Source organism: Heterodontus francisci, chromosome 30 (assembly GCF_036365525.1).
Source record: "Heterodontus francisci isolate sHetFra1 chromosome 30, sHetFra1.hap1, whole genome shotgun sequence".
NCBI classification, from domain to species: Eukaryota; Metazoa; Chordata; class Chondrichthyes; order Heterodontiformes; family Heterodontidae; genus Heterodontus; species Heterodontus francisci.
Window position 1 is genome coordinate 13,737,172 of NC_090400.1, and position 24,659 is coordinate 13,761,830.

Below are 24,659 nucleotides of genomic sequence, written 5' to 3' on the forward strand. Positions count from 1 at the left end.
CTTTTAGTTGAAGAGCAGATATAAGAACACGTTTAATACTTTGTGAGTGTGTGTGTATATATTGAATGATGGATCCTAATGGCGTCTCCCTCTTTCTGTTATTCAGAAACAGGCTGTCTGGAACTATGTGACCATGGTTCTTGAGATTATCTGACCAGCAGTCCCTGGAATATGCACGACCGCGGCCCATCTACACCGAGTGTCCTGCAACGGCATGGTGACAACTTTCAAAATAGCAATCCTTGGAGCACAAGGGGTTGGGAAATCGGCAATTGTGCACCAGTTCCTCTACAACGATTATAGTGACCACTACCTGCCCACAAAAGCACGTCGTGTCTACCTGCCTGCTGTGGTCATGAACGAGCATGTGCACGACCTACAGATAATGGATTTTCCGCCCATTCCATCCTTCCCAGTCAACACTCTGCAGGTAATTGTTCTGATCTCTACGACTCTCACAGGTCACAGGGACTGATGTGATTCTCTCTTTGGTGAGTGGGAGACTGTTTTTGCAAAACCTGAAATAGACAGTTTCAATTAGTGGCCAACTTTGCTGACTACTGGTAAAATCAGCAACCTGACTAATAACCGAGAACAGCTCATCTCAATCTTGTACTTTTTGTACCTTTTTCATACTTTTGCTCCCTCTTTGTTTTTCAATAATTTCATTTATCTTTCATTGCTTTCTCCAGTTCTACTTTTTCCTCCCTGTCTTTGTCTCGTCACCCAGTTCTATGTTTCTTTTATTACAGGTCACTCATCCCATTAAAGCTTGTATCTCTCTCCCAGCCTGGCATATGATTGCCTGCACATTGCATGTCCTTGATATCTTTATTATTTGTCCTGGTAGATTATTCCAAACATCAGAGTAATGAACATCCTCCTTTTAATTTACTCTCAGTATGTGAGCATCACAGACAAGGCTGCATTTATTGCCCCTCCTAGTTGCCCTGAGAAGGTGATGTTGGACCTTCTCCTTGAATGGCTTGTATTTGATATGACTTAGTGGCTTGTTAGGCCACTTCAGAGTCCAATTACGAGCCATGTGAGACTGGAGCTATATGTTGGATGGTAGGTTTCCTTCCCTGAGGGCATTAGTGAAATAGTTGGATTTTTACAAGAGCTTTATAAGCATTATATTTCCAAATGTGTTAAACTGAATTAAACTCGGTGCCATGGTAGGATTTGAACTTGTATCATTGGGCTTCTGGATTGCTAGTCCAGTAACATAACCACTGTATTACTGTACTTACACCCGAGTTAGATTACCAATTCAGGGAATGTGAATTCAAATCCTGATTTCTGTTTTAAATTGACTCCCTTGTGTTTTACTGAGCTGATGTGATGATGGATTCTCCTGTCGCTTTTACGGATGAGTGTTCAGCAAGGGGACTGGTTGTTCACCATCTGGGTTGGTGGTGTCTCATATGCGATGCTAAACCAAATCTTGATTTGCCGATCTGATCTCAAATATTACATATGAAATCACTGTTGGAGGGGTGGGTGAAGGCCCTGGCTTTGTGACGCACTCACTTGTCCTGTAGGGACTTTACTCTGTTCTCCTCAAATGCTTGATGACAGAGGCTTTTCCATTTGGATCTGTCCATGATTTATTTCCCATATAGTGAGGTCCAACTTACAGCTCTGAGATTGGTTTTCAGAATGTCTTTGTATCTAAGTTTGGGACGTCCTCTGGTGCATGTTCCCATGCTCAGATGGTTGTAGAATACCACCTTTTAGTTTGTAGGAGTCCTTCATGCGAACCACATGACTGACTGAGTGAAGCTGAGCTCTGATGAGCATGTTCTGGATATCAGGTATGCGGCATCTTGCAAGAACTTCAGTGTTAAGGATTTTGTCCTGTCATTTGATGTTGCAGATAGATCTTCAGCAGTGATGGTGGAATGCATCTAGTTGCTTTATGTGATGCTGGTAGGTTGTCCATGCTGCATAGCCATGGAGAAGTGATGTGAAAACCACTGCCTGGTCGACTTTGATCTTAGTTTTGAGACAGACTCCATGCTCTCTCCAAAGACTGTGGGTGAGCCTGCTGAATGCTGAGCTTGCTTTTGCCAGGTGATGGGCAATTTCATCATCCAAGGTGATGGTGTTGAAAAGGATACTCCAAACATAGAACTTCTGAACTGAGTTTAGGGGTGTGTCGTTGATTGTGACTATGGGGTCTTGAAGTATATAGCCTGGGGCAGATTAGTACAAGATCTCTGTCTTTTTCAGACTTATTGTAAGGCCAAAGCATTCTGAGGCTTGGGCAAAGTGGGCAACAAGCAGCTGGATGTCCTCTGGAGTGTGTGCTGAGATCACAGTCATTGACAAACAAGAGTTCACTTAGCAGATGTTCTTTGACCTTTGTGTGAGCCTTGAGCCTTTGCTGAATGTCTTGAACTGAATGTGTACTCCTATGTGGAGATCTTTGCATATAAGAGCATGGCCGAAAAGTCAATGGCAAACAGAGTTGGAGCCATTACACAATTTGGTGACAGGAAAGGCATCTGATAAGGCACCATTCTGCATCACTCTGGCCATCATGCTGTCATGAAAGAAGCAGATGACCCTGATCATTTTTACAGTGCAGCTATATTTATACAGCACCTTCCACAGGCCTTCACAGTTTACTGTGTTGAAGGCCTGGCTCAGGTCAGCGAACACCCTGTGGAGCTCCTTGTTTTGCTCGTGGGACTTTTCTTGAATTTGACATGCTGCAAAGATCACGTTGATTGTTCCTCATCCCACACGAAAGCTGATGTACTTGAAGTAATATTTTGTTTTTAATTTAACTACAATGCAAACAGCTAGTTTCTTGCATTCAGCCCATAGTGTTCCTTAACAAAATGGGCTATGTGCCATTATCTTTGACAAACTTAATTTATTCAAAAATATCTCACCTCCTGACACTTAGATCTGATCATTCTGACATAAAGTGAGCTCCAAAAATCCTCCAAAGTGTGCAATAAACTAACGCCCAGTGAGGAACAACAGGACCCCAGCTGTGTGCTCCGTGTCCATGTTGAAGGGCAGAAATGTCAGGGGTCTTGCTGCAGATTTGAAACCTTGTTATTGTTACACATGAACACAGCTCAGAGATGGAGCTGCAGCATTATAGTCCACAGTGTGCATCCCACAGGCCAGAAGCAGAGGCTGACAATTTGTGTCTTGGACTCACTACCTCCTACATACCAGAACAATGTAATTTTGTTTCTAAATAAGTTTTCTGAAAATATGTTCATAAAGTTTTTTTTTGTTCATTCATGGGATGTGGGCATGGCTGGCTATGCCAGCATTTATTGGCCATCCCTAATTGCCCTTGAGAAGGTGGTGGTGAGCTGCCTTCTTGTACCGCTGCAGTCCATGTGGGGTAGGTACACTCACAGTGCTGTTAGGAAGGGAGTTCCAAGATTTTGACCCGATGACAGTGAAGGAACGGCGATATAGTTCCAAGTCAGGATGGTGTGTGACTTGGATGTGAACTTGCAGGTGGTGGTGTTCCCATGCATTTGCTGTCCTTGTCCTTCTAGTTGGTAGAGGTCGTGGGTTTGGGAGGTGCTGTCTAAGGAGCCTTGGTGCATTGCTGCAGTGCATCTTGTAGATGGTGCACACTGCTGCCACTGTACGTCAGTGGTGGAGGGAGTGAATGTTTGTAGGTGGGGTGCCAATCAAGCGGGCTGCTTTGTCCTGGATGGTGTCGAGTTTATTGAGTGTTGTTGGAGCTGCACCCATCCAGGCAAGTGGAGAGTATTCCATCACGCTCCTGACTTGTGCCTTGTAGATGGTGGACAGGCTTTGGGGAGTCAAGAGGTGAGTTACTCGCCTCAGGATTCCTAGCCTCTGACCTGCTCTTGTAGCATGGTATTTATATGGCTGCTCCAGTTCAGTTTCTGGTCAATAATAGCCCCTAGGATGTTGAAAGTGGGGGTTTCAGCGATGGTCATGCCATTGAATGTTAAGGGGAGATGGTTAGATTCTCTCTTGTTGGAGATGGTCATTGCCTGGCATTTGTGTGGTGCGAATGTTACTTGCCACTTATCAACCCAAGCCTGGATATTGTCCAGGTCTTGTTGCATTTCTACACAGACTGCTTCAGTATCTGAGGAGTCACAAATGGTGCTGAACATTGTGCAATCATCAGCGAACATCCCCCCTTCTGACCTTATGATTGAAGGAAGGTCATTGATGAAGCAGCTGAAGATGGTTGGGCCTAGGACACTACCCTGAGGAACGCCTGCAGTGATGACCTGGAGTTCAGATGATTGACCTCCAACAACCACAACCATCTTCCTTTGCGCTAGGTATGACTCCAACCTTATAGGTTGTTACTTGGTATGACAGGGGAATATATTGGTATGTTGGCATATTGGGAACACATCAGTAACAGCATATTGTATGGGGTAAACAGGGCAATCTGACGACAATGCCAGCTGTAGGCCAGTCGGGGACAATAGGAGCCTTATAAGTAATGGCGATGGGCCTTGTAGGACTGGGGCGTTGTAGCGCAGCAGGTTCCAGTGGGAGAGAAGGCAATATGGGCAGAATTCCATGAGTGGCAAACCATTAGACCTACACCAGTTTGCAACACTGAGCTGTGCAAGGATTGTTTCATTATTTCGATCTGCAGCTTTGAAGTTGTGCGTTTGATAGGTCGATGTGCAAAGTCAGTCGGGGTCATTTTAACTTTGGGCAATGTGTAAAACAGCTGATATCACATCCGCCGCCCATTATACATCTCTCCTGATGGAGGGCAATAGAAGTGAGTATGGGGAGCAATGTAAAACCAGCTATCGATTCATTATCACCTGTTTTACATTCTCACATGAAGTCAGAATTACTCTCATTGATTTTTGAGAGAGGAATGCTTGTTTTTAACTGCAGTTATCTGATCCGTTATAGTTGGGATTGGTTTTCAATCCCTATTAATGAATAAAATGATTGTTAATCCTGAAGGAAAAGCTTTTCAGTTGCTATTATTTGCCAATGTCCATGGAGCAGCATCCAATACCACTGAAGACAAGACTGGAGCTGATTAAGTGGGGGTGGGGGCATTTATATTGGGAGCGATGAATGAAATTTCTAGAGGAGTGTTTAGGCTTGGAGAAGCGGCAGAGGCAATGACTAAGGTGGTTTTTTCCCCAATTCAGGCTAGATGCCCAGAGAAGCATGAAGTCATTGTCTCTCCATTGGAAAGTGGTGTATTGAATATCAACCTGCAATAACTATCAGGAGGTGGGGGACTGGGGATAGACCCAGAATAACTATCAGAAAATGAGGCATGATCAAACCACCACTTGTAATTCACCCTCACCTTTCTCCTAGTGTCATTGTAGCAGAATTCCACCTGGAGGAAAATTGGATTAGACTGGCAATCAGGTGAAGCAATCATGATGCACTATTAACCCGCGCCAGGTCATAGTGATGCAGGCAGCTTGTACACTTGGTGTTATTTGCTAGTTTAAATGATAGTGATAATCAACCCTGCGTGAAGCACATTGCTGAGTGACTGCATGCCTCAGCAGGGCACCCAAGTTCCTGCAAGGCTAGCACCACTTAAAGCTAGCCTGCACTACCTAGAGCCAGGTGGCACCTCTTAAAGGCAAGGTGCATTTTGGCTGCAGCAGGTGCTGGAACTGGTTCACTAAGACTTTACAAGCAGAAAGAGGAGTGGAAATAGTGCAACAGGCTAGAGAGTATGCCCCATGTTCTCCAATGCAGCAATGGAAGCCTTGGTGCAGGAGGTGAACAGGAGGAGAGAGATCCTCTTCCTTCAGAGGGCAAGAAGATCCTCCCAGGCATACATTATGAAGGCAGTGGGAGCAGATAGCTATCGAGGTCAATGCCAGCAGTTTAGGACCTGGATGCAGTGCTGCAAAAAGTTTAATGAACTCACACGAGTGGTCAAGCTCAGTGAATCTTCAAATGCCATCTCCTACCAACTGTACCACTAGCCTCACACACACTGCACCATTCCCCACAGCCCCTTCACTCACCTACTCACAAATCTCTATCAATCATGACACATACCCAACATGCATTGCCTCATCTCACCCCCACAACCTTAGCACTGGTGCAAGCCTCATATATTCACACCTCATCATTTACACACACTGCCAGCTATTCAACTATGGCAAGCACATTACCCAACCACATTGTACCACACTGACTGACACACTTCCCTCTCTCTTACAGGGCAAGGTGGCACATAATTTGAGGCAGCAGGAGATAACCAGTGGGGGACAGGCATGGCTCATGGAGGAGTTGGTGCTGGCAGCCATTGCTGCGGCCACAACTGAGCCTGTGGCCAGCGGTGGGTCTGAAACCACAGATGATGACAGTATGTTCCTACCTGATTCACCTTCTCACATCACACTTCCCGTCATTCCGCAGTCTCTTCTGATTTACTAACTACTAATGGTGTAAGCGTGTATGTCACTCTTTCCCACCTTCCCTCAACCCAACCCTACCCTTTCAGATACCCAAGAACTGCCTCCTGGTCAAGAACTGATGAGAACCTGAAGTCCAAGAGGAACAAGGGACTGGTAAAGAAGAAACACTCACTCAATCTCACACCCGCAGCCGCCAGCTCAGATACTGACACTGCACATACTTTCGAGGGGCGTATAGAGGCAGGATCTGTATGTGGTGAGTCACGGGGCATGAGTGGGCTGCAGCCAGGTCATGGGGTAAAGATAACACGTGTGCCAGCTCACTGGAGGGCGAGCTTCTTCTGCAGAGGATTCAGATGAGAAATTCGATGGGGCGGCCGAGAGGAAAAGACCGATGGGCATGCACACAGAAATACTTTGTTGGAAGGCCTTCCAGAAAGCCTGCTGTCACTGTCAAGGAGCATGGAGGAGTTGCACTGCAACTTGGCAGAGGGCTTTGAGCAGAGCTTGGAGCTTATCCTTTCCAGCATGGAAGTGGTGGTCAACTCCATGAGAACACATGCACTTGACCATGATGCAGCATCTCAGCTTCCATTACAGCGCAAGTAGAAGCCACCCAATGTCTGAGTGCTGCAGAGGAAGCTTTTGTTTTCAATTCTGTCATGGGATGAGGGTGTCACTGACAAGCCCAGCATTTCTTGCTCATCCCTAATTGCCCTTGACAACCAAGTGGCCTGCTAGGACATTTCCGGGGGCAGTGATCAGATAGCTATGAGTCTGGAGTGAAAGGACAGCAGATTTCCTTCCCGAAAGGACATTAGTGAACCAGATGGGTTTTTACGACAATCGATGACAGTTTCATGGCACCATTACTGAGACTAACTTTCAATTCCAAATTTGTTTTGTTAATTAATTGAATTTAAATTCCACCAGCTGACATAGTGGGACTTGAACCCATATCCCAGGGTATTAGCCGGGGCCTCTGGATTACTTGTTCAGTGACATTGCTACGACACAGTCTCCCCCTCAGACTGAGGTCAGGAAATCTCAGCTTGGTGTCATCCTGTCTCAGATTGCTGCTATCATAGCTACAGATACCAGTGCTCAAAGGGGCTAACAGGCTCTCACAGTAGTCTTTACTCTTTCATGCGAACTTGCTTTGTTGAATGATAACTTTCTTTAATCCACTGACTGGAGATCTGAATTTATGTTTTTTTTGAAGAAATTTTGAAATGAACAGATAAAAAAGATGACTTTGCTGGTAGCTTAGGATGTCTACTTAATTTGAAACACTCGATCCTACATTGCAATGCTTGTGAGGAGAGAGACGAGATGTCTGTTCATTCCCCAGCAAGAACCAAGACCCAGGAACTTTAAGGGAACTACCTGTTCTTAGAAGAGAAACACTGTTATGTTTGAATCACTGAGTTACTCCCATGTGACAAGCCCCTTCCCATCTCTCGTTTTTAAGCTTGTGTTTCTCTACAGCAGCAAGAAGAAGCAACTGGACTCTGACATGTGCAGACCCAAGTGGTGGTCGCTCTCTCTCTCTCTCCATTTCAGCTTACAAGCTTAGAACTCTGCCTGTTGACTGACCACCTTTGCATATTCTGGCTATAATCAGAAACCCCACTGGAGGAAATCATCCACATCGCTGTCTCCAATAGATCCACCACACTAGTCATCTACCTCTTCAAACTAAAAGCCTCAGGACCACCGAATTCAGCTAAAAGCCAGCCAAATCACCAAACGCCACAGACTGTATACCCCTTTTTTTATGGACTCCACCTCAACCAATCTACCTTTCCCCACTCTGTAACCTATTTGTGTATGTGAACCTCTAGTGTGTATGTGCAAGTGAAAGTTGGTACTTAGTTTATTATTTTCATTAGTTCGGTTTAGGTGCAGTAAAGTTAACTTCTTTCTTTGTTAAACTCGAGAAAACCTGTCTGATTAGTTCTTGTTCTGATCATAGCAAGTAAGTAAGCAAACACCTACTGAATTGGCCAGTACAACCACTTTTAAAAAGAATTAAACCTGTTGTGGTCAAACAGGCAGAGGGAAAAAAGGGAAGCCCTTCGACCGCTCCTCACCTCACTGTCACAACTGGCGAGTACTGCAGGGCTCCTCCACGGCATTCCAGACAGCGGAACCACTGCTTTAGCACCCCAATGGTCCACTCGATCATGTTTTGCATGGCACACAGCTGTCATTGTATGCAGGCTGGTCACATGTGGTTTGGTTGCAGAGTGGAGTCACAAGCCAGGAGCAAGGTGGACAAGACTTTCTGCCCAGCAACTACCCTCTGGTTTTACACAGTGGCTGAAGGACTGAGGAACAATGGATTGGCACAGTATTAATGCATCATGACTGCTGCTAGGATAGCTGGCCTTCATCAGCATGATGCACCGAGCATTGTCACATACCACCTGCATATTCAGGCAGTGGAACACTTTGCGGTTTTGGTACATTTCAGCATTTAGATGCAGCACCTGCAAAGTCACGTGTGTGCAGTCAATGGCACCCTGCGCCATGGGGAAGCCTATTACCCTGGCAAAGCCATGTGCACAATCTGCCTACTTCTCTCTGTTCAGAGAGAACACAATGAACTCTCCTGTGCTGGCATAAAGAGCCTCTGTCACAGCAGTGGATGGCGAACTGGGAGATGTTACAGCTGTAGCCTGCTCCAGCCTGGAAGGATCGTGAATCAAAGAAATTCTGGGACCAAGTCACTTTCTTTCACAGCCACTAGCAGTGCCGTCCCTGCCCTATTCTGAGGCTGCAGTCTAGTAGCAAGTGGGGGCAAAATTCTGTGAGCTTTTCCTTCATAAATTGTAGCTGATGCACACACTGTTCCTGGCTCAGGTAGAGGTCTATGGGCCCTGGGTGGATAAGACCTCCTGCTGAGAACCCTTCCCCTCCTCCTCCTTCTCCTCCTTCTGCGAGCAGCTTCCTTTGCTGCCTCTGCTCCATCTCCCTCTCATGGTGCAGCCCAAGGGGCATTGCAACTTTAGAACCCATGACTGGGAACAAGTGGCTTGCAATCACAATCAAGGCCTTCTCCACCTGTAGCACCAGTTCCTGTTGACTTCCCCAACCTTAACCAACTGCAAAACACTGAGCACTTCCACAAACTCAAACAGTTAGGAGAGATTAATTAACCTATAAGTTGTTGATGCTCCCTTTAAACAGCACTCGTGGGGGTGTTCAGCTGTGCGTGTTTAAGAAAGAGTGTTACACAGAGCGGCAAGGTTAAAATTGGCAGTGCTGATGTCAAATCAGTGTTACACACTGACTGATGTCACGATCTGCCTATTCTGCACACTTGGCACACGTTCCTAACACCAGCGCTAACACCCTCACCAAGATAACGTTCAGTGCGCACCGTGTTGCAAGTGTTCGGACGCCACTTTAATACCAAAGTGATACCCAAAGCGCCAAAAATGGAGCCCAATTTTGCGGCCTCTGTGTTCTTCATGCTTGGTTCACCTACAGTTACAAAGGACCAGCTGACTTAAAGTAGCTTTTTTATTGTCTATTTCTCTGCATCATGACAAAAACGATCTCACTGTCTGAATTTGAGCCTTTCTGTTCAGTGGTGCGAATTTCCTTCTCTGCTGCTGGTCAGAGAGTTACACTGCTGTAATAGTACACTACAAGCCAGTACAAAGAGCAAAATCTATCCTAAACAATGCACACTAGCAGCAACGAGAAGCATAAGGTAATAAACTCAGAGGTTCTTGATGTTCTCTTGATGTGACTTAACCATGGACACTGCAGGCGGCACGGTGGCACAATGGTTAGCACCGCAGCCTCACAGCTCCAGCGACCTGGGTTCGGTTCTGGGTACTACCTGTGCGGAGTTTGCAAGTTCTCCCTGTGTCTGTGTGGGTTTTCGCCGGGTGCTCCGGTTTCCTCCCACAGCCAAAGACTTGCAGGTTGGTAGGTAAATTAGCCCTTGTAAATTGTCCCGAGAGTAGATAGGTGGTAGGAGAATGGTGGGGATGTGGTAGGGAACATGGGATTAATGTAGGATTAGTATAAATGGGTGGTTGATGGTTGGCACAAACTCGGTGGGCTGAAGGGCCTGTTTTAGTGTTGTATCTCTCTAAGACTAAAATCTATCAGAAAAACATGAGGTATCTCTGAAGGTTCTTTGCCCTGTGGATTTTCTTTAGTGATTTTTGCATGTCTAAACATGCTGACAGATGTCTTCTCTAATGATGCAAATCTAATCTCTAGACTGGACATTTACTGTCCGTAGATACAGGACTTTATAAAGCTTTTACTGTTTGTAATAACTAAAAGAAAGACAGACTTGCCTTCATATAGCACCTTTCATAACCTCCGGCCATCCCAAAACACTTTACAGCCATTTAGTGTCCATTTTGAAGTGCAGTCACTTGTGTAACATAGGAAAAAGGCAGCCAATTTGCACATAGCAAGCTCCCACACAAAACAATGAGCTAATCCAAACATACATACGAACGTATGAATTAGGAGCAGGCCACTCGGCCCCTTGAGCCTGCTCTGCTATTCAACAAGATCGTGGATGATCTGATTGTAACCTCAACTTCACATTCCCACCTACCCCAATAATCCTTCACCCCCTTGCTTATCAAGAATCTATCTACCTCTGCCTTAAAAATATTTAACAACTCTGCTTCTACCATCTTTTGAGGAACAGTGTTCCAAAGACTCACGATCCTCTGAGAGAAAAACATTTCTTTTTATCTCTGTCTTAAATGGGTGACCCCTTATTTTTAAACAGTGAACCCTAGTTCTAGATTCTCTCACAAGGGGAAACACCCTTTCCACATCCACCCTGTCAAGACCCCTCAGGATCTTGTATGTCTCAACCAAATCACCTCTTACTCTTCTAAACTCCAGTGGATACAAGCCTAGGCTGTCCAACCTTTCCTGATAAGACAACCCACCAATTCCAGGTATTAGTCTAGTAAACCTTCTCTAAACTGCTTCCAAAGCATTTACATCCTTCCTTAAATAAGGAGACCAATACTGTACACAGTACTCCAGATGTGATCTTACCAATTCTCTGTATAACTGAAGCATAACCTCCCTACTTTTGTATTCAACTCCCCTCGCAATAAATGATAAAATTCTATTAGCTTTCCTAATTACTTGCTGTACCTGCATACTAATCTTTTGCGAATCATGCACAAGGACACCCAGATCCCTCTGCATCTCCAAGCTCTGCAATCTCTCACCATTTAGATAATATGCTTTTTTATTTTTCCTGCCAAAGTGGACAATTTCACATTTTCCTACATTATACTCCATTTGCTAGATCTTTGCCCACTCACTTTACCTATCTATATTGCTTATGTCCTCTTCACAATTTATTTTGCTACCTATCTTTGTGTCATCAGCAAATTTAGCAACCATACCTTCAGTCCCTTCATCTAAGTCATTTATATAAATTGTAAAAAGTTGAGGCCCCAACACAGAGGGGCGGCGCAGTGGTTAGCACTGTAGCTTCACAGCTCCAGTGACCCGGGTTCAGTTCTGGGTACTGCCTGTGTGGAGTTTGCAAGTTCTCCCTGTGTCTGCGTGGGTTTCCTCCGGGTGCTCCGGTTTCCTCCCACAAGCCAAAAGACTTGCAGGTTGGTAGGTAAATTGGCCATTATAAATTGCCCCTAGTATAGGTAGGTGGTAGGGAAATATAGGGACAGGTGGGGATGTGGTAGGAATATGGGATAAGTGTAGGGTTAGTATAAATGGGTGGTTGATGGTCGGCACAGACTCGGTGGGCCGAAGGGCCTGTTTCAGTGCTGTATCTCTAAACTAAACAGATCCATGTGGCACACCACTCGTTACATCTTGCTAACCAGAAAATGACCCATTTATGCCTACTCTCTGTTTCCTGTTAGCTAGCCAATCTTCTATCCATGCCAATATGTTACCCCCTACAGCATGAACTTTTATTTTCCTTAATAACCTTATCAAATGCCTTCTGGAAATCTAAGTACAGTACATCCATAGCTTTATCCATAGCACATGTTATTTCTTCAAAGAACTCCAGTAAATTGGTTAAACATTATTTCTCTTTCACAAAACCATGTTGACTCTGCTTGATAATTTTGAATTTTTCTAAGTGTCCTGCTTAACGTCTTTAATAATAGCTTCTAACATTTTCCCTCAGACAAATGTTAAGCTAACTGGCCTGTAGTTTCCAGCTTTCTGTCTCCCACCCTTTTTGAATAAAGGAGTTACATTCACTATTTTCCAATCCAATGGAACCTTCCCCGAATCTAGGGCATTTTGGAAAATTAAAACCAAGGCATCAACTATCTCACTAGCCATTTATTTTAGGACCTGGGGACTTGTCAGCCTGCAGTTCCAACAATCACCTGTTTTTGGTGATATTGGTTGAAGGATAAACATTGGCCAGGATACCTGGGAAGAACTAGCCTGCTCTTTTCCAAAATGGTGGCATAGGATTTTTTTTCCATCCACCTCAGAGGGCAGATGGCACCTCTGACAGCAGAGCACTCCCTCAGTACCGCACTGGAGTGCCAGCCTGGATATATGTTTCAGTCCCTAAAGTGGGATGTGAACTACAACCTTCTGGCTCAGAGCACTACCTAGTGAGCTTATCTTCTTATATATTTACTAGCTATTGGATTATGCTGATGTTCAAGATTATTTGTGGCATGATCGTATGACACAGAGTTGATAATATGCATCATGTGATACAATTTCAGCTCTAGATAACCATTGCAGTCTTTGGCCTGTCATTAATATTATGCTGTGTCTAGTGTAACCAGATACACAAATTCTATAGAAAAGCAAGTTGTCCTAGAGTATCAATGTTCATAAAGCTTGGTAGAAGCCCTGGGTGCAATGGCCTGTCTCTCAGCTACAGTGTCAGTGCAACCTGTCGAGTCAGCAACTCAATCTGGCAGTTCTGCTGTCTTTTTGCTCACAAGAGTATAGACAGTGAAAAAAAATTATTTTTTATGTGGATAATAAAGATTAATATGTAGCATCAATCCTGCTAGACATTGGGACAAATTTATTGCAGGATTGATGCAGTTTTCCCATGAGGCACTGCTGGACCTATTCACTTGTTTTCCAAAACAACTCGTCAGCAGCAAATTACTGAAAAATAAACCTTGCAACATTGGATAGTTGACACCTTCATTACCATAAAGGAAATGAATGATCCGTAATCAAGATGATGAGCTTCTAACTCAGGCCGAGCTCCCTGGTTTATTTTTCAACTGTGTATCTTGTCTGCATGGCAAGTGGACTGCTTGTCTAAAGATAGAGACAATAAAATGACTGGCCACGTGTCACATAGGTTGGTGTTCCCCAATGTACATAAGAACATAAAAAATTAAAGCAGAAGTAGGCCATTTGGCCCCTTGAGCCTACTCCACCATTCAATTAGATCATGGCTGACCTGATTGCGACCTTAACTCCACTTTCTTGCCTGCCCCCTATAATCCTTGACTCCCTTGTAGATCAAGAATCTGTCCAACTCAGCCCTGAATATATTCAATGACCCAGCCTCCACTGTTCTCTGGGGAAGAGAATTCCAAAGATTAACGGCCCTCAGAGAGAGGAAATTCCTCCTCATCTCTGTCTTAAAAGGGAGGCCCCTTAATTTGAAACGGTGCCCCCTAGTTTTAGATTCCCCCATGAGGGGAAACATCCTCTCAGCATCTACCCGTCAAGCCCCTTCAGAATCTAATATGTTTCAATAACGTCATCTCTCATTCTTCTAAACTCCAATGAGTATAGGACCAACCTGCTCAACCTTTCTTCATAAGACAATCCTTTCATCCCAGGAATCAACCTAGTGAACCTTCTCTGAATTGCCTCCAATGCAAGCATATCCCTCCTTAAATTAGGAGACCAAAATTGTACACTAGGGTTGTCCAACCTTTTCGGGCAGAGGGCTGTATTACGATCTTTGCTCGGCCGGGGGGTCGGTGACCAAATTTCAAAAGATAAAGGCATTAAAAATTTATCTTACTAATAAAAACAACGAATGTGCATTTTTGTGAAGAAGCTTTAAATGAGAAGACTAATTTATTGACTTACTTTCTCGAAACTATATTGAAAACCGATTTAGTGACATATGTGGCATTATTTTTGCTGACATAATGTACTCAATTTCTGCCCGCACACTTGATATAACGATGCAGAGTATTTTCGATAGATGTCCATCTGTCAGGAGAGACCTTGATCTTTCTCCCCCTGCTCTGTGTTTGTGTGTGTGTGTCTCATTCTCTCTTCCTGTCACCCTCCCCCACATTCCCTCGAGGACTAGGGGACACAGATTGAAAGTTTTGTGTAAACGATGCAGGGGGAATAAGAGGAAGCACATTTTTACACAGCGTGTGTTAATGACCTGGAACTTGCTGCCCACAAGGGTGATGGAAGCGGAGACAATCAATGACTTCAAGAGGAAGTTAGATTGTCACCTGAGAGAAATAGACTTGCAGGGCTATGGAGATCGAACCAGGGAGTGGGACTGATAGCATAGCTCTGTGGAGAGCCAGCATGTACTCGATGGACAGAATGGTTTCCTTCAGTGCTATAAGTAAATGACTCTCTCTCCCACCCCCCCTTTCTCTCTCTCTCTTTCTCTCTCTCTCTCCATCTCCCCACCCCTCCCCCCGGTCTGTCTGTCTGTCTCCCTCTCCACCCACCCCCCCCTCCCCCCGTCTCCTGCTCTCCCCACTCTGCCTCCCTCTCCCCCTCTCTCTGCCTCCTTCTCCCCCTCTCTCTACCTCCTTCTCCCCTCCTCTCTCTCCCTCTCCAAACCTCTCGCTCCACCTGCATGTCCCCAGTGTTCCCTGTTCCTTGCTCATTGTTCCCCGGTCTCTCTGTCCTCCCCTGTCTCTCTGACCCCCAGTCACTCTTTCTGTCCCCCACTCTTTCTCTCTATCCCCCACACTCTCTCTGTTCCCCACTCACTCTCACTGTCCCTCACTCACTCTCTCTCTGTCCCTCTCTTCTCTGTCTCTCCCCCATCTTTCCCTCTCTCCCGCTTTCTCTCTCTCTGTCCCCCCTCTCTGTCTCTCTGCCCCCTCTCTCTGTCTTCCTTTCTGTCCCTCTCTCTCTGTCCCCCTCTCTCTCTTTCTGTTCCCCCTCTCTGTCTGTTCCCCTTTCTCTCTCTCTCCCTCTCTCTGTTCCCCACTCACTCTTTCTTTCTGTCTCTCCCTCTCTCTCTCTCCCTCTCCCACTCTCTCATACAGTTGCAAACAGTGGACTGCTCAGCAGATGGTTGGTCAGTTCTTTTAAAAGAAATCATTGTCAGTTTCACAGCTGACATCTGCTGACATCAGGAACAGCCGTTTCCCAACAGACTCGGGGTTTTCCGGCAGACTTTTAAAAAGAAAAGTGAGCACCTGCCGCAAAACCCCGAGTCTGTTGGGAAACCGCTGTTTCTGATGTCAGCAGATGTCAGCTGTGAAACTGACAGCACGATGTTTGTAAAAAAGACCGCCCTGTAAGAAGAAGACAATGGGAAATTTCTCATCTCCGGTCATGGTGAGGATGAGGAATGGCCCCAGGAACAGTTTACACCCACAGGCCGGATGGAAACATTTGGCGGGCTGGATCCTGGTCTGTGGGCTGTATGTTGGACAACCCTGCTGTACACAGTACTCTAGGTGTGGTCTCACCAATGCCCTATACAATTGTGGCAAGATTTCCTTACTTTTATACTCCATCCACCTTACAATAAAGGTCAACGTTGCATTTGCCTTCCTAATTACTTGCTGTAACTGCATGCTAATTTTTTGTGATTCACATACAAAGACACCCGAGTCCCTCTGTATAGTCCCATAGTGATGGTGAGTTTAGTGTGGAGGTGACAGGCTGCTGCAGTTTCATCTTCTGAATCATGTGCTTCTTGGCCAACCACTCCCATGTAGGTCTGGAAATTTGGGTGCTGCGTGGCTGAATTTCTAGGCCATTGTATTTTCTGCCAAAACTATTTTCAGAGCACAAAAAGCATTTTTCCACAGGGCTTTGGCCGGTTCAAATTCAGGTCATTGTATACTGTTCTGAGCTGTGGGTAAAACTGCCAATTCGCACAGCTCCTCACCATGTCATTTTTCAAGCCTGACCTTTGAGTATATGGTCCTTGTTCTCTTTGCTATTGAAATAGAGAAGAAAAAGTTACAAAGTCATTCAAATGACTGAAGAAGCTTGTGGCTGGTTGTAGACATTATGCTGATGGAACGTATGACTCTTTTAATAGATTGTGTGCTGGATGGTAGAATGACAGCTCATACTTCCAACCACTGACGTGGTCAGCTCCTGATTGCAGCCAGCAGGAGGTCTCAATTGAAGATGGTTCTTCCACCAGTGGAAAGCAAATTAAAGGGTGAATCAACTAAAGCTCTTAAAGTGCAGTTGGAGAAAGGCATTAGTAGATGCCTGGCTGAAGATGGATTGGCAGAGGCCTGTCATTGGCAGAAGGTTAGCAGAGGCCAGAAATTGGCAGAGGGATGGGCATAGACAGAGAGCTGGCATTGACGTAGGGCTGGCAGCTGACTGCCTCTCATAGCCATATTGTAGGGAGAGAGGTGCAGCTGGTTTTAAAAGTATTTTTGCCATGCTTCTGTGCAATATGGGGAGATGGTGGCATAATGGTAATGTACTAGTAATCAAGAGGCCCAGGTTAATGCTCTGGGGACACGTGTTCATCTCCCACCATGGCAGCTGGTGCAATTTAAATTCAATTTTTTTTATATTCGTTTGTGGGATATGGGTGTCGCTGGCTAGGACAGCATTTATTGGCCATCCCTAATTGCCCTTGAGAAGGTGGTGGTCAGCTGCCTTCTTGAACCACTGCAGTCCACTTGGGGTAGGTACACCCATAGGGCTGTTAAGAAGGGAGTTCCAGGATTTTGACCCAGTGACAGTGAAGGAACGGTGATATAGTTAAAGTCAGGATGGTGCGTGGCTTGGAGGGGAACTTGCAAGTGTTGGTGGTCCTATGCATGTGTTTCACTTGTCCTTCTAGGTGGTAGAGGTCACGGATTTGGAAGGTGCTGTCTAAGGAGCCTTGGTATATTGCTGCAGTGCATCTTGTAGATGGTACACACTGCTGCCACTGTGCGTCGGTGGTGGAGGGAGTGAATGTTTGTGGACAGGGTGCCAATCAAGTAGGCTGCTTTGTCCTGGATGGTGTCGAGCTTCTTGAATGTTGTTGGAGCTGCACCCATCCAGGCAAGTGGAGAGTAGTCCATCACACTCCTGACTTGTGTCTTGTAGATGGTGGACAGGCTTTAGGGAGTCAGGAGGTGAGTTACTTACCGTAGGATACCTAGCCTCTGACCTGCTCTTGTAGCCATGGTAATTATATGGCTATTCCAGTTCAGTTTCTGGTCAATAGTAACCCCCAGGATGTTGATAGTTGGGGATTCAGCGATCATAATGCCATTGAATATCAAAGGGAGATGGTTACATTCTCTCTTGTTGAAGATGGTCATTGCCTGGCATTTGTGTGGCGCAAATGTTACTTGCCACTTATCAACCCAAGCCTGGCCCAGGTCTTATTGCATTTCTACATGGACTGCTTCAGTATCTGAGGAGTAGCGAATGGTGCTGAACATTGTGCAATCATCAGCGAACATCCCCACTTCTGACCTTATGAATGAAGGAAGGTCCTTGATGAAGCAGCTGAAGATGGTTGGGCCGAGGACACTTACGCAGTTCGGCATGCAGATAGTCCTGTGTTGTAGTTTCACCAGGTTGACACCTCATTTTGAGGTATGCCTGGTGCTGCTCCTGGCATGCATCCTGCACTCTTCATTGAACCAGGGTTGGTCTCCTGGCTTGATGGTAATGGTAGAGTGGGGGATATGCCTGGCCATGAGGTTACAGATTGTGGTTGAGTACAATTCTGCTGCTGCTAACGGCCCACAGCACCTTATGGATGCCCAGTTTTGCATTGCTCGATCTGTTCAAAATCCATCCCATTTAGCACGGTGCCACATTTATATAGTGCCACACAACACGATGGAGGGTATCCTCAATGTGAAGGCGTGACTTCATCTCCACAAGGACTGTGGGGTGGTCACTCCTACCAATACTGTTATGGACACGTGCATCTGCAGCAGGTAGATTGGTGAGGACGAGGTCAAGTATATTTTTGCCTCTTTTTGGTACCCTCACCACCTGCTGCAGACCCAGTCTAGCAGCTATGTCCTTTAGGACTCGGCCACTGGTGGCGCTACCGAGCCATTCTTGGTGATGGACATTGAAGTCCCTCACCAAGAGTACATTCTGCCCCCTTGCCACCCTCTGCTTCCTCCAAGTGCTGTTCAACATGGAGGAGTACTGATTCATCAGCTGAGCGATGGCAGTTGGTCGTAATCAACAGGAAGTTTCCTTGCCCATGTTTGACTTGATGCCATGAGCCTTCATGGGGCCAGAGTCTATGTTGAGGATTCCCAGGACAACTCCCTCCCGACTGCATACCACTGTGCCACCACCTGTGCTGGGGTCTGTCCTGCCGGTGGGACAGGACATACCTGGGGATGGTGATGGCAGTGTCAGTGTCTGTAAGGTATGATTCGGTGAGTATGACTAAATTAGACTGTTGCTTGACTAGTCTGTGGGACAGCTCTCCCAAAAGCTCCCAGAAGTTAGTAAGGAGGATTTTGCAGGGTCGACAGGGCTGGGTTTGCCTTTGTTTTTTCCAGGTCGATGCCGGGTGGTCCGTCCGGTTTCATTCCTTATTGACTTCATAGTGGTTAGATACATGTGAGTGGCTTGCTAGGCCATTTCAGAGTCAATCACATTGCTGTGGGCCTGGAGTCACATGTAGGCCAGACCAGGTAAGAATAGCAGATTTCTTTCCCTAATAAAGGACATTAGTGAACTAGATGGGTTTTTACAACAATCAATAATGGTTTCATCGCCATCATTAGACTAGCTTTTTTAATTCCAGATTTAATAATTGTATTCAAATTCCACCTTCTGCCATTGTAGGATTTGAACTAGTGTCCCTGAGCAATACCCTGGGTCTCTGGAGTAGTAATCCAGTGACAATGCCATTATGCCACCGCCTCTTCATAATAAAAATCAGGAATTGAAAGCTAGTCTCAGTAATGGTGTCAGGAAACGATTGTTGATTGTTGTTAAAAACCCATCGGGTTCACTAATGTCCTTTAGGGAAAGGAAATCTGCCATTCTTACCTGATCTGGCCAACATATCACTCCAGACCCACAGCAATGCGCTTCGCTCTTAATTTCCCTCTGAAATGGCCTAGCAAACCACTCAGTTGTCGAGGGCTATTAAGGATGGGCGACAAAGGCTAGCCTTGCCAACGTCGCTCACATCCCATGAAATAATTTTATAAAAAAGTGTCGGAAGTAGTCAATGCAGGATTTGACTAATTTTAGCAGTGATGGTTATGCAGATCAAATTGTTTGTGGTTCTTGTTGAGCGTTCTGCTCTTTTCATGGTGCAGGACATCAGCTGTTGCCCAGTTTGGGAACCCTGATTGATTGCAGGTGTTATAAAAGGTTTTTTATTTTTGTACTAAAATCTCGGACTTCTAATTCTTTTAAAAAAACTGAGAAAAGGATTTTTTTTTGCTCAGTGGAAGACAGCTGTAAATAGTTGGAATTCCTGTAGTGTTTTGAAAGGAAGCTCATAACAAGAGTTAAACTTTTTGGGTGTTTTGAAAAGAAGTTGAACTTGTACAAGGACAGGAAGGCCAGCAGTTCCAAGGAAACCAGAGTGGTTTGACCTTTCCTCAGAACAGTTTTTTTGAAGGACAAGAGACAATGTGTTTGGACAGGTGACCATGTTCAGGAAGGTTTCTTTCACTTTGGACCCTTTAAAAAGCCTGTGAAATGGACAAAAGGCAGGCATTTTAAATCTTATTTTGACTTGCCTGGAGCCAAGGAGAAAGACTCAGAAAAGTGTTACCTCTCTCTGTAAAGGAGACTTGCATCTCTTGAAAAGGAATCCTGCATTTGAAAGGTGGCAGATTCCTATTGCCTCTGGTCTCTGAAGAATTCCGGCATCCAGTGAGATTCCTGCTGCCTCCTGTGTGCTAAGAAATCCTGAAATCTGAATTCTTCTACTGCTAGACTGCTGCTTCAAAACTATAGCAGACCTGTTGCTTCACCCCTGATAGAAGACCTATGTGACGCCTGCTGCAGTTAAATTGCTGTGAATGCCATCACAGACTGTTCATCAACCTCGCCTGGAGAGACTTTGAGTGGCATCTGACTATTCGACTCTGGGACATCTCACTGTACCAAAAACATCCTACCAGAATGTGAACCTCAATTATTTTTTTTATTCCTTCTATTCCAAAGAAAAAGCTATAAACCAAAACTCTCTGTCCCCCGGTTAACCAGTTTCTTTTTGAATGTATGTTTGTGTGCATGAGAGTTAAGGAATTAAGGACTTTTTCATATATTGATTTATCTCATTAGTAGTTAAGACCTATTATTTCTTTTCTAATAAATAGTTGATGTTGTTGTTTCAAGAAACCTGGTTTGGTGTGCTTTATTCTGGGGGACAAATAAAATGTTTAATTTGGCTATTCTTGGTAGGTGGGAAGCTTTATTTGATATGCTATGACCTGTGGAGTAGTGGGACTGAATTAACAGTGCATTACTCCCACCTTGGTCATAACACAGGTCAGACCTAGCATGGCTGCACAGAATAATAAAATGTGCCTTGATCACAAATTCAGAATTGCGTCTCTTACTGTGTTGGGTGCTTTTTTCATTTCCTACACTCATTTCACATAGGGCTAACAGGGAGTAGGGACTTTCATCTTTTCAGTCGGAGGTGGATTCAAACTCAAATGCCAGAGGTGAAAGAGCAGTTTGCTCACCCACTACACCATCTCATCCTCTATACAGTTTTAAAGATCTGGGTAAAATGTCTTTTTGTCTTTTGTGCAAGTCTTTTTGATCAAGTTCTATATTATTCTTATGTTATGTTGGGAGATTGAAGAAGCTGGGGTTGTTCTCCTCAGATCAGGAAAGGTTAAGGGAAGATTCAAAAGAGGTGTTCAAAATTATGAGGGGGTTTTGATAAGAGTAGGTAGGGAGAAACTGTTCCCACTGGCAGGAGGGTTGGTTATCAGAGGGGACTGATGTAAGATAATTAACTAAAAAGCCAGGGGAAAATGAGAATTTGCTTTACATGGTGAATTGTTACGATCTGGGATGTACTGTCTAAAAGCAAAGAGTGCAACCACAGACCGCAACATTAACTGAGTGCATCATGAACAGAGTGGGAAGCTTAGAATTTGGTTTGTGTACACATGCAGTGCAGAGAGGGGAAGAGGTGTTTTTGTCTTTAGACACTCTTAGTGGTTTATGTAAGTTTGAGGCAGGAAGTATTTAAACTTTTGTTGCGTGTTTTAGTGCATAATGCAAATTAGTCTTCTAAAAAAAAAACTCTTAGACTAAATGGTAACTATCTATCATTAAAGAAAGACTAAGATATGGTAGGGACCAAAGATAATAAGATGCCGAAACCAGGTTTTAAAAGGCATGAGATTTCCCAGTCGCATTTATTTGGCTGGGTAAACAACTCCTGGACCTGGTAAAATCACAGGCCAGCAGGTTGGCAATTGGTTGGTGAGTAATACTCTGTTTTTACTGTCAGCTGAGTAACCAGTAGGTCATTTTTTAAAAAACTGGGACAGGAAGGAGCTGTACCAATGGGACGGGCTCCACCTGAACCAGAATGGAATCAGTGTCCTAGAGGAAAGGGCATATAGCGTATTGGCAAAGGGTTTAAATTAGTAGGGTGGGGGGGGGGGGGGTTGCGGGGAGGGCTGGTGGGGAATGTACAGGAAATGAAACAAGCCTAAATATAAATGGAACAGGAAAGGCGAGCAAAGGACAGACTAAGGGAGAAAATAAATGGACAGGGAATAAATGTAGTTATAGAATAGGCATGTAAAAAGATGGTTAAAAATAAAGTGAGAGGAAGTGCTATTAAAAATGAGTTAAACAGTGCATCGATACACACAGTGTCCTTCATAAAACAGGGGAACTGGAGGTGGTAATACATTGTGAGGAACCAGTTATCGTAGGAATTACTGAGACATGGCTACAGAAAAAATCAGGACTGGGAATTCAACATTGCAGGGTATAATATATTTAGAAAAGATAACCCAGTATGCAAGAAGCCTAACAAGGGAGGATTCGCGATTGCATCTAGTAATGGGGAATGAACCAGAGCAAATAAGAGAAGTAAAGTAGGGGAACATCTAGGCAACAGTGACCATAACATAATCCAGTTTAAGATAATAATTGAAAAGGACATAAGCATGACCAAGACCAGATAATAGATTAGAGAAAAGCTGATTTTGAGGAGCTGAGAAAAAAACTTCAGAAAATAAAATGGACAGCATTGGCAAGTCATGATTTTTAACTGCAATGGGAAACATTTAAAAGTGTTCAAAAGAGTCCAGGAAAGATATATTCCTTCAAAAAAACAAGAACAAACAAAACACTAATGGGATGCTGTGGATGATTAAAGACTTAATGGAAAAACTGAGAGTAGGGAAAGAGGCATATACTAAGCAGATGGACAGCCGGCGAGGGGCAATGCAAAGAAATTGGGAGAGAAATCAAAAACATCAGAAGGCAATGATGAACTCTGAAATTAAATTTCAAGGAACATAAAACAAAATAATAAAATTTTCTACGGGGCCCATAAATTTAAAAATAGGAAATTCGGGATTGGAATTCTCAGGGATAGACAGGAAATGGCCAAAATATTAATTCATTATTTTGCTTCAGTATTTACCACGGAGACAGATCTGGTGGACATGACATCAGAAGATGAGATTAGAAATGATATAACCACATTAAAATAAAAAGAGAAATATTAAATAAGCTAATCAAACTCAAAGAGGATAAAAGCCATGGCCAGGATGGATCGTATCCATGCCTTTTAAAGAATCTAGGGAAAAGATAGCAGAGGCACTATTACACATATTTAATAATTAATTAGAAAGAGATGCTGTGCAGAGGATTAGTGGATAATTAAGCTTATTCTCAAATTTGAGAACAGAGGTTGAACATGTCCAGGGAACTGTAACTTAACATCTTTGGCAGTAAAAATAATGAAACCCTACTAAAGGAGAAAATAGCAAAACATCTCAAAACAAAAACAAAAAACAGAGGAGATAGGGGAAGTGTTAAATGAATATTTTGCGTCAGTATTTACAGTAGAGAAAGAAAATGTTGTCGAGGAGAATACTGAGATTCAGGCTACTAGGCTAGATGGGATTGAGGTTCACAAGGAGGAGGTGTTATCAATTTTGGAAAGTGTGAAAATAGATAAGTCCCCTGGGCCAGATGGGATTTACCCTAGGATTCTCTGGGAAGCTAGGGAGGAGATTGCAGAGCCTTTGTCCTTGATCTTTATGTCGTCATTGTCGACAGGAATAGTGCCGGAAGACTGGAGGATAGCAAATGTTGTCCCCTTGTTCAAGAAGGGGAGTAGAGACAGCCCTGGTAATTATAGACCTGTGAGCCTTACTTCGGTTGTGGGTAAAATGTTGGAAAAGATTATAAGAGACAGGATTTATAATCATCTTGAAAAGAATAATTTCATTAGCGATAGTCAGCACGGTTTTGTGACGGGTAGGTCGTGCCTCACAAACCTTATTGAGTTTTTCGAGAAGGTGACCAAACAGGTGGATGAGGGTAAAGCAGTGGATGTGGTGTATATGGATTTCAGTAAGGCGTTTGATAAGGTTCCCCATGGTAGGCTATTTTAGAAAATACGGAAGTATGGGGTTGAAGGTGATTTAGAGCTTTGGATCAGAAATTGGCTAGCTGAATGAAGACAGAGGGTGGTGGTTGATGGCAAATGTTCATCCTGGAGTTTAGTTACTAGTGGTGTACCGCAAGGATCTGTTTTGGGGCCACTGCTGTTTGTCATTTTTATAAATGACCTGGAAGAGGGTGTAGAAGGGTGGGTTAGTAAATTTGCGAATGACACTAAGATCGGTGGAGTTGTGGATAGTGCCGAAGGATGTTGTAGGGTACAGAGGGACATAGATAGGCTGCAGAGCTGGGCTGAGAGATGGCAAATGGAGTTTAATGCGGAAAAGTGCGAGGTGATTCACTTTGGAAGGAGTAACAGGAATGCAGAGTACTGGGCTAATGGGAAGATTCTTGGTAGTGTAGATGAACAGAGAGATCTTGGTGTCCAGGTGCATAAATCCCTGAAGGTTGCTACCCAGGTTAATAGGGCTGTTAAGAAGGCATATGGTGTGTTAG

The 24,659-nt window shown here is 44.4% G+C and overlaps 1 protein-coding gene across 1 annotated transcript in view; it reads left to right on the forward strand.

Annotated features, from left to right (window-relative positions):
- The first annotated feature begins 214 nt into the window (after window positions 1–214).
- Window positions 215–24,659, forward strand: part of LOC137346471 (ras-like protein family member 10B) — a 190,391-nt gene continuing 165,946 nt past the window's right edge. The window contains exon 1 of the mRNA XM_068009924.1: window positions 215–430. Within this exon, the coding sequence (XP_067866025.1) occupies window positions 215–430 (216 nt within the window). The remainder of the gene's footprint in view (window positions 431–24,659) is intronic.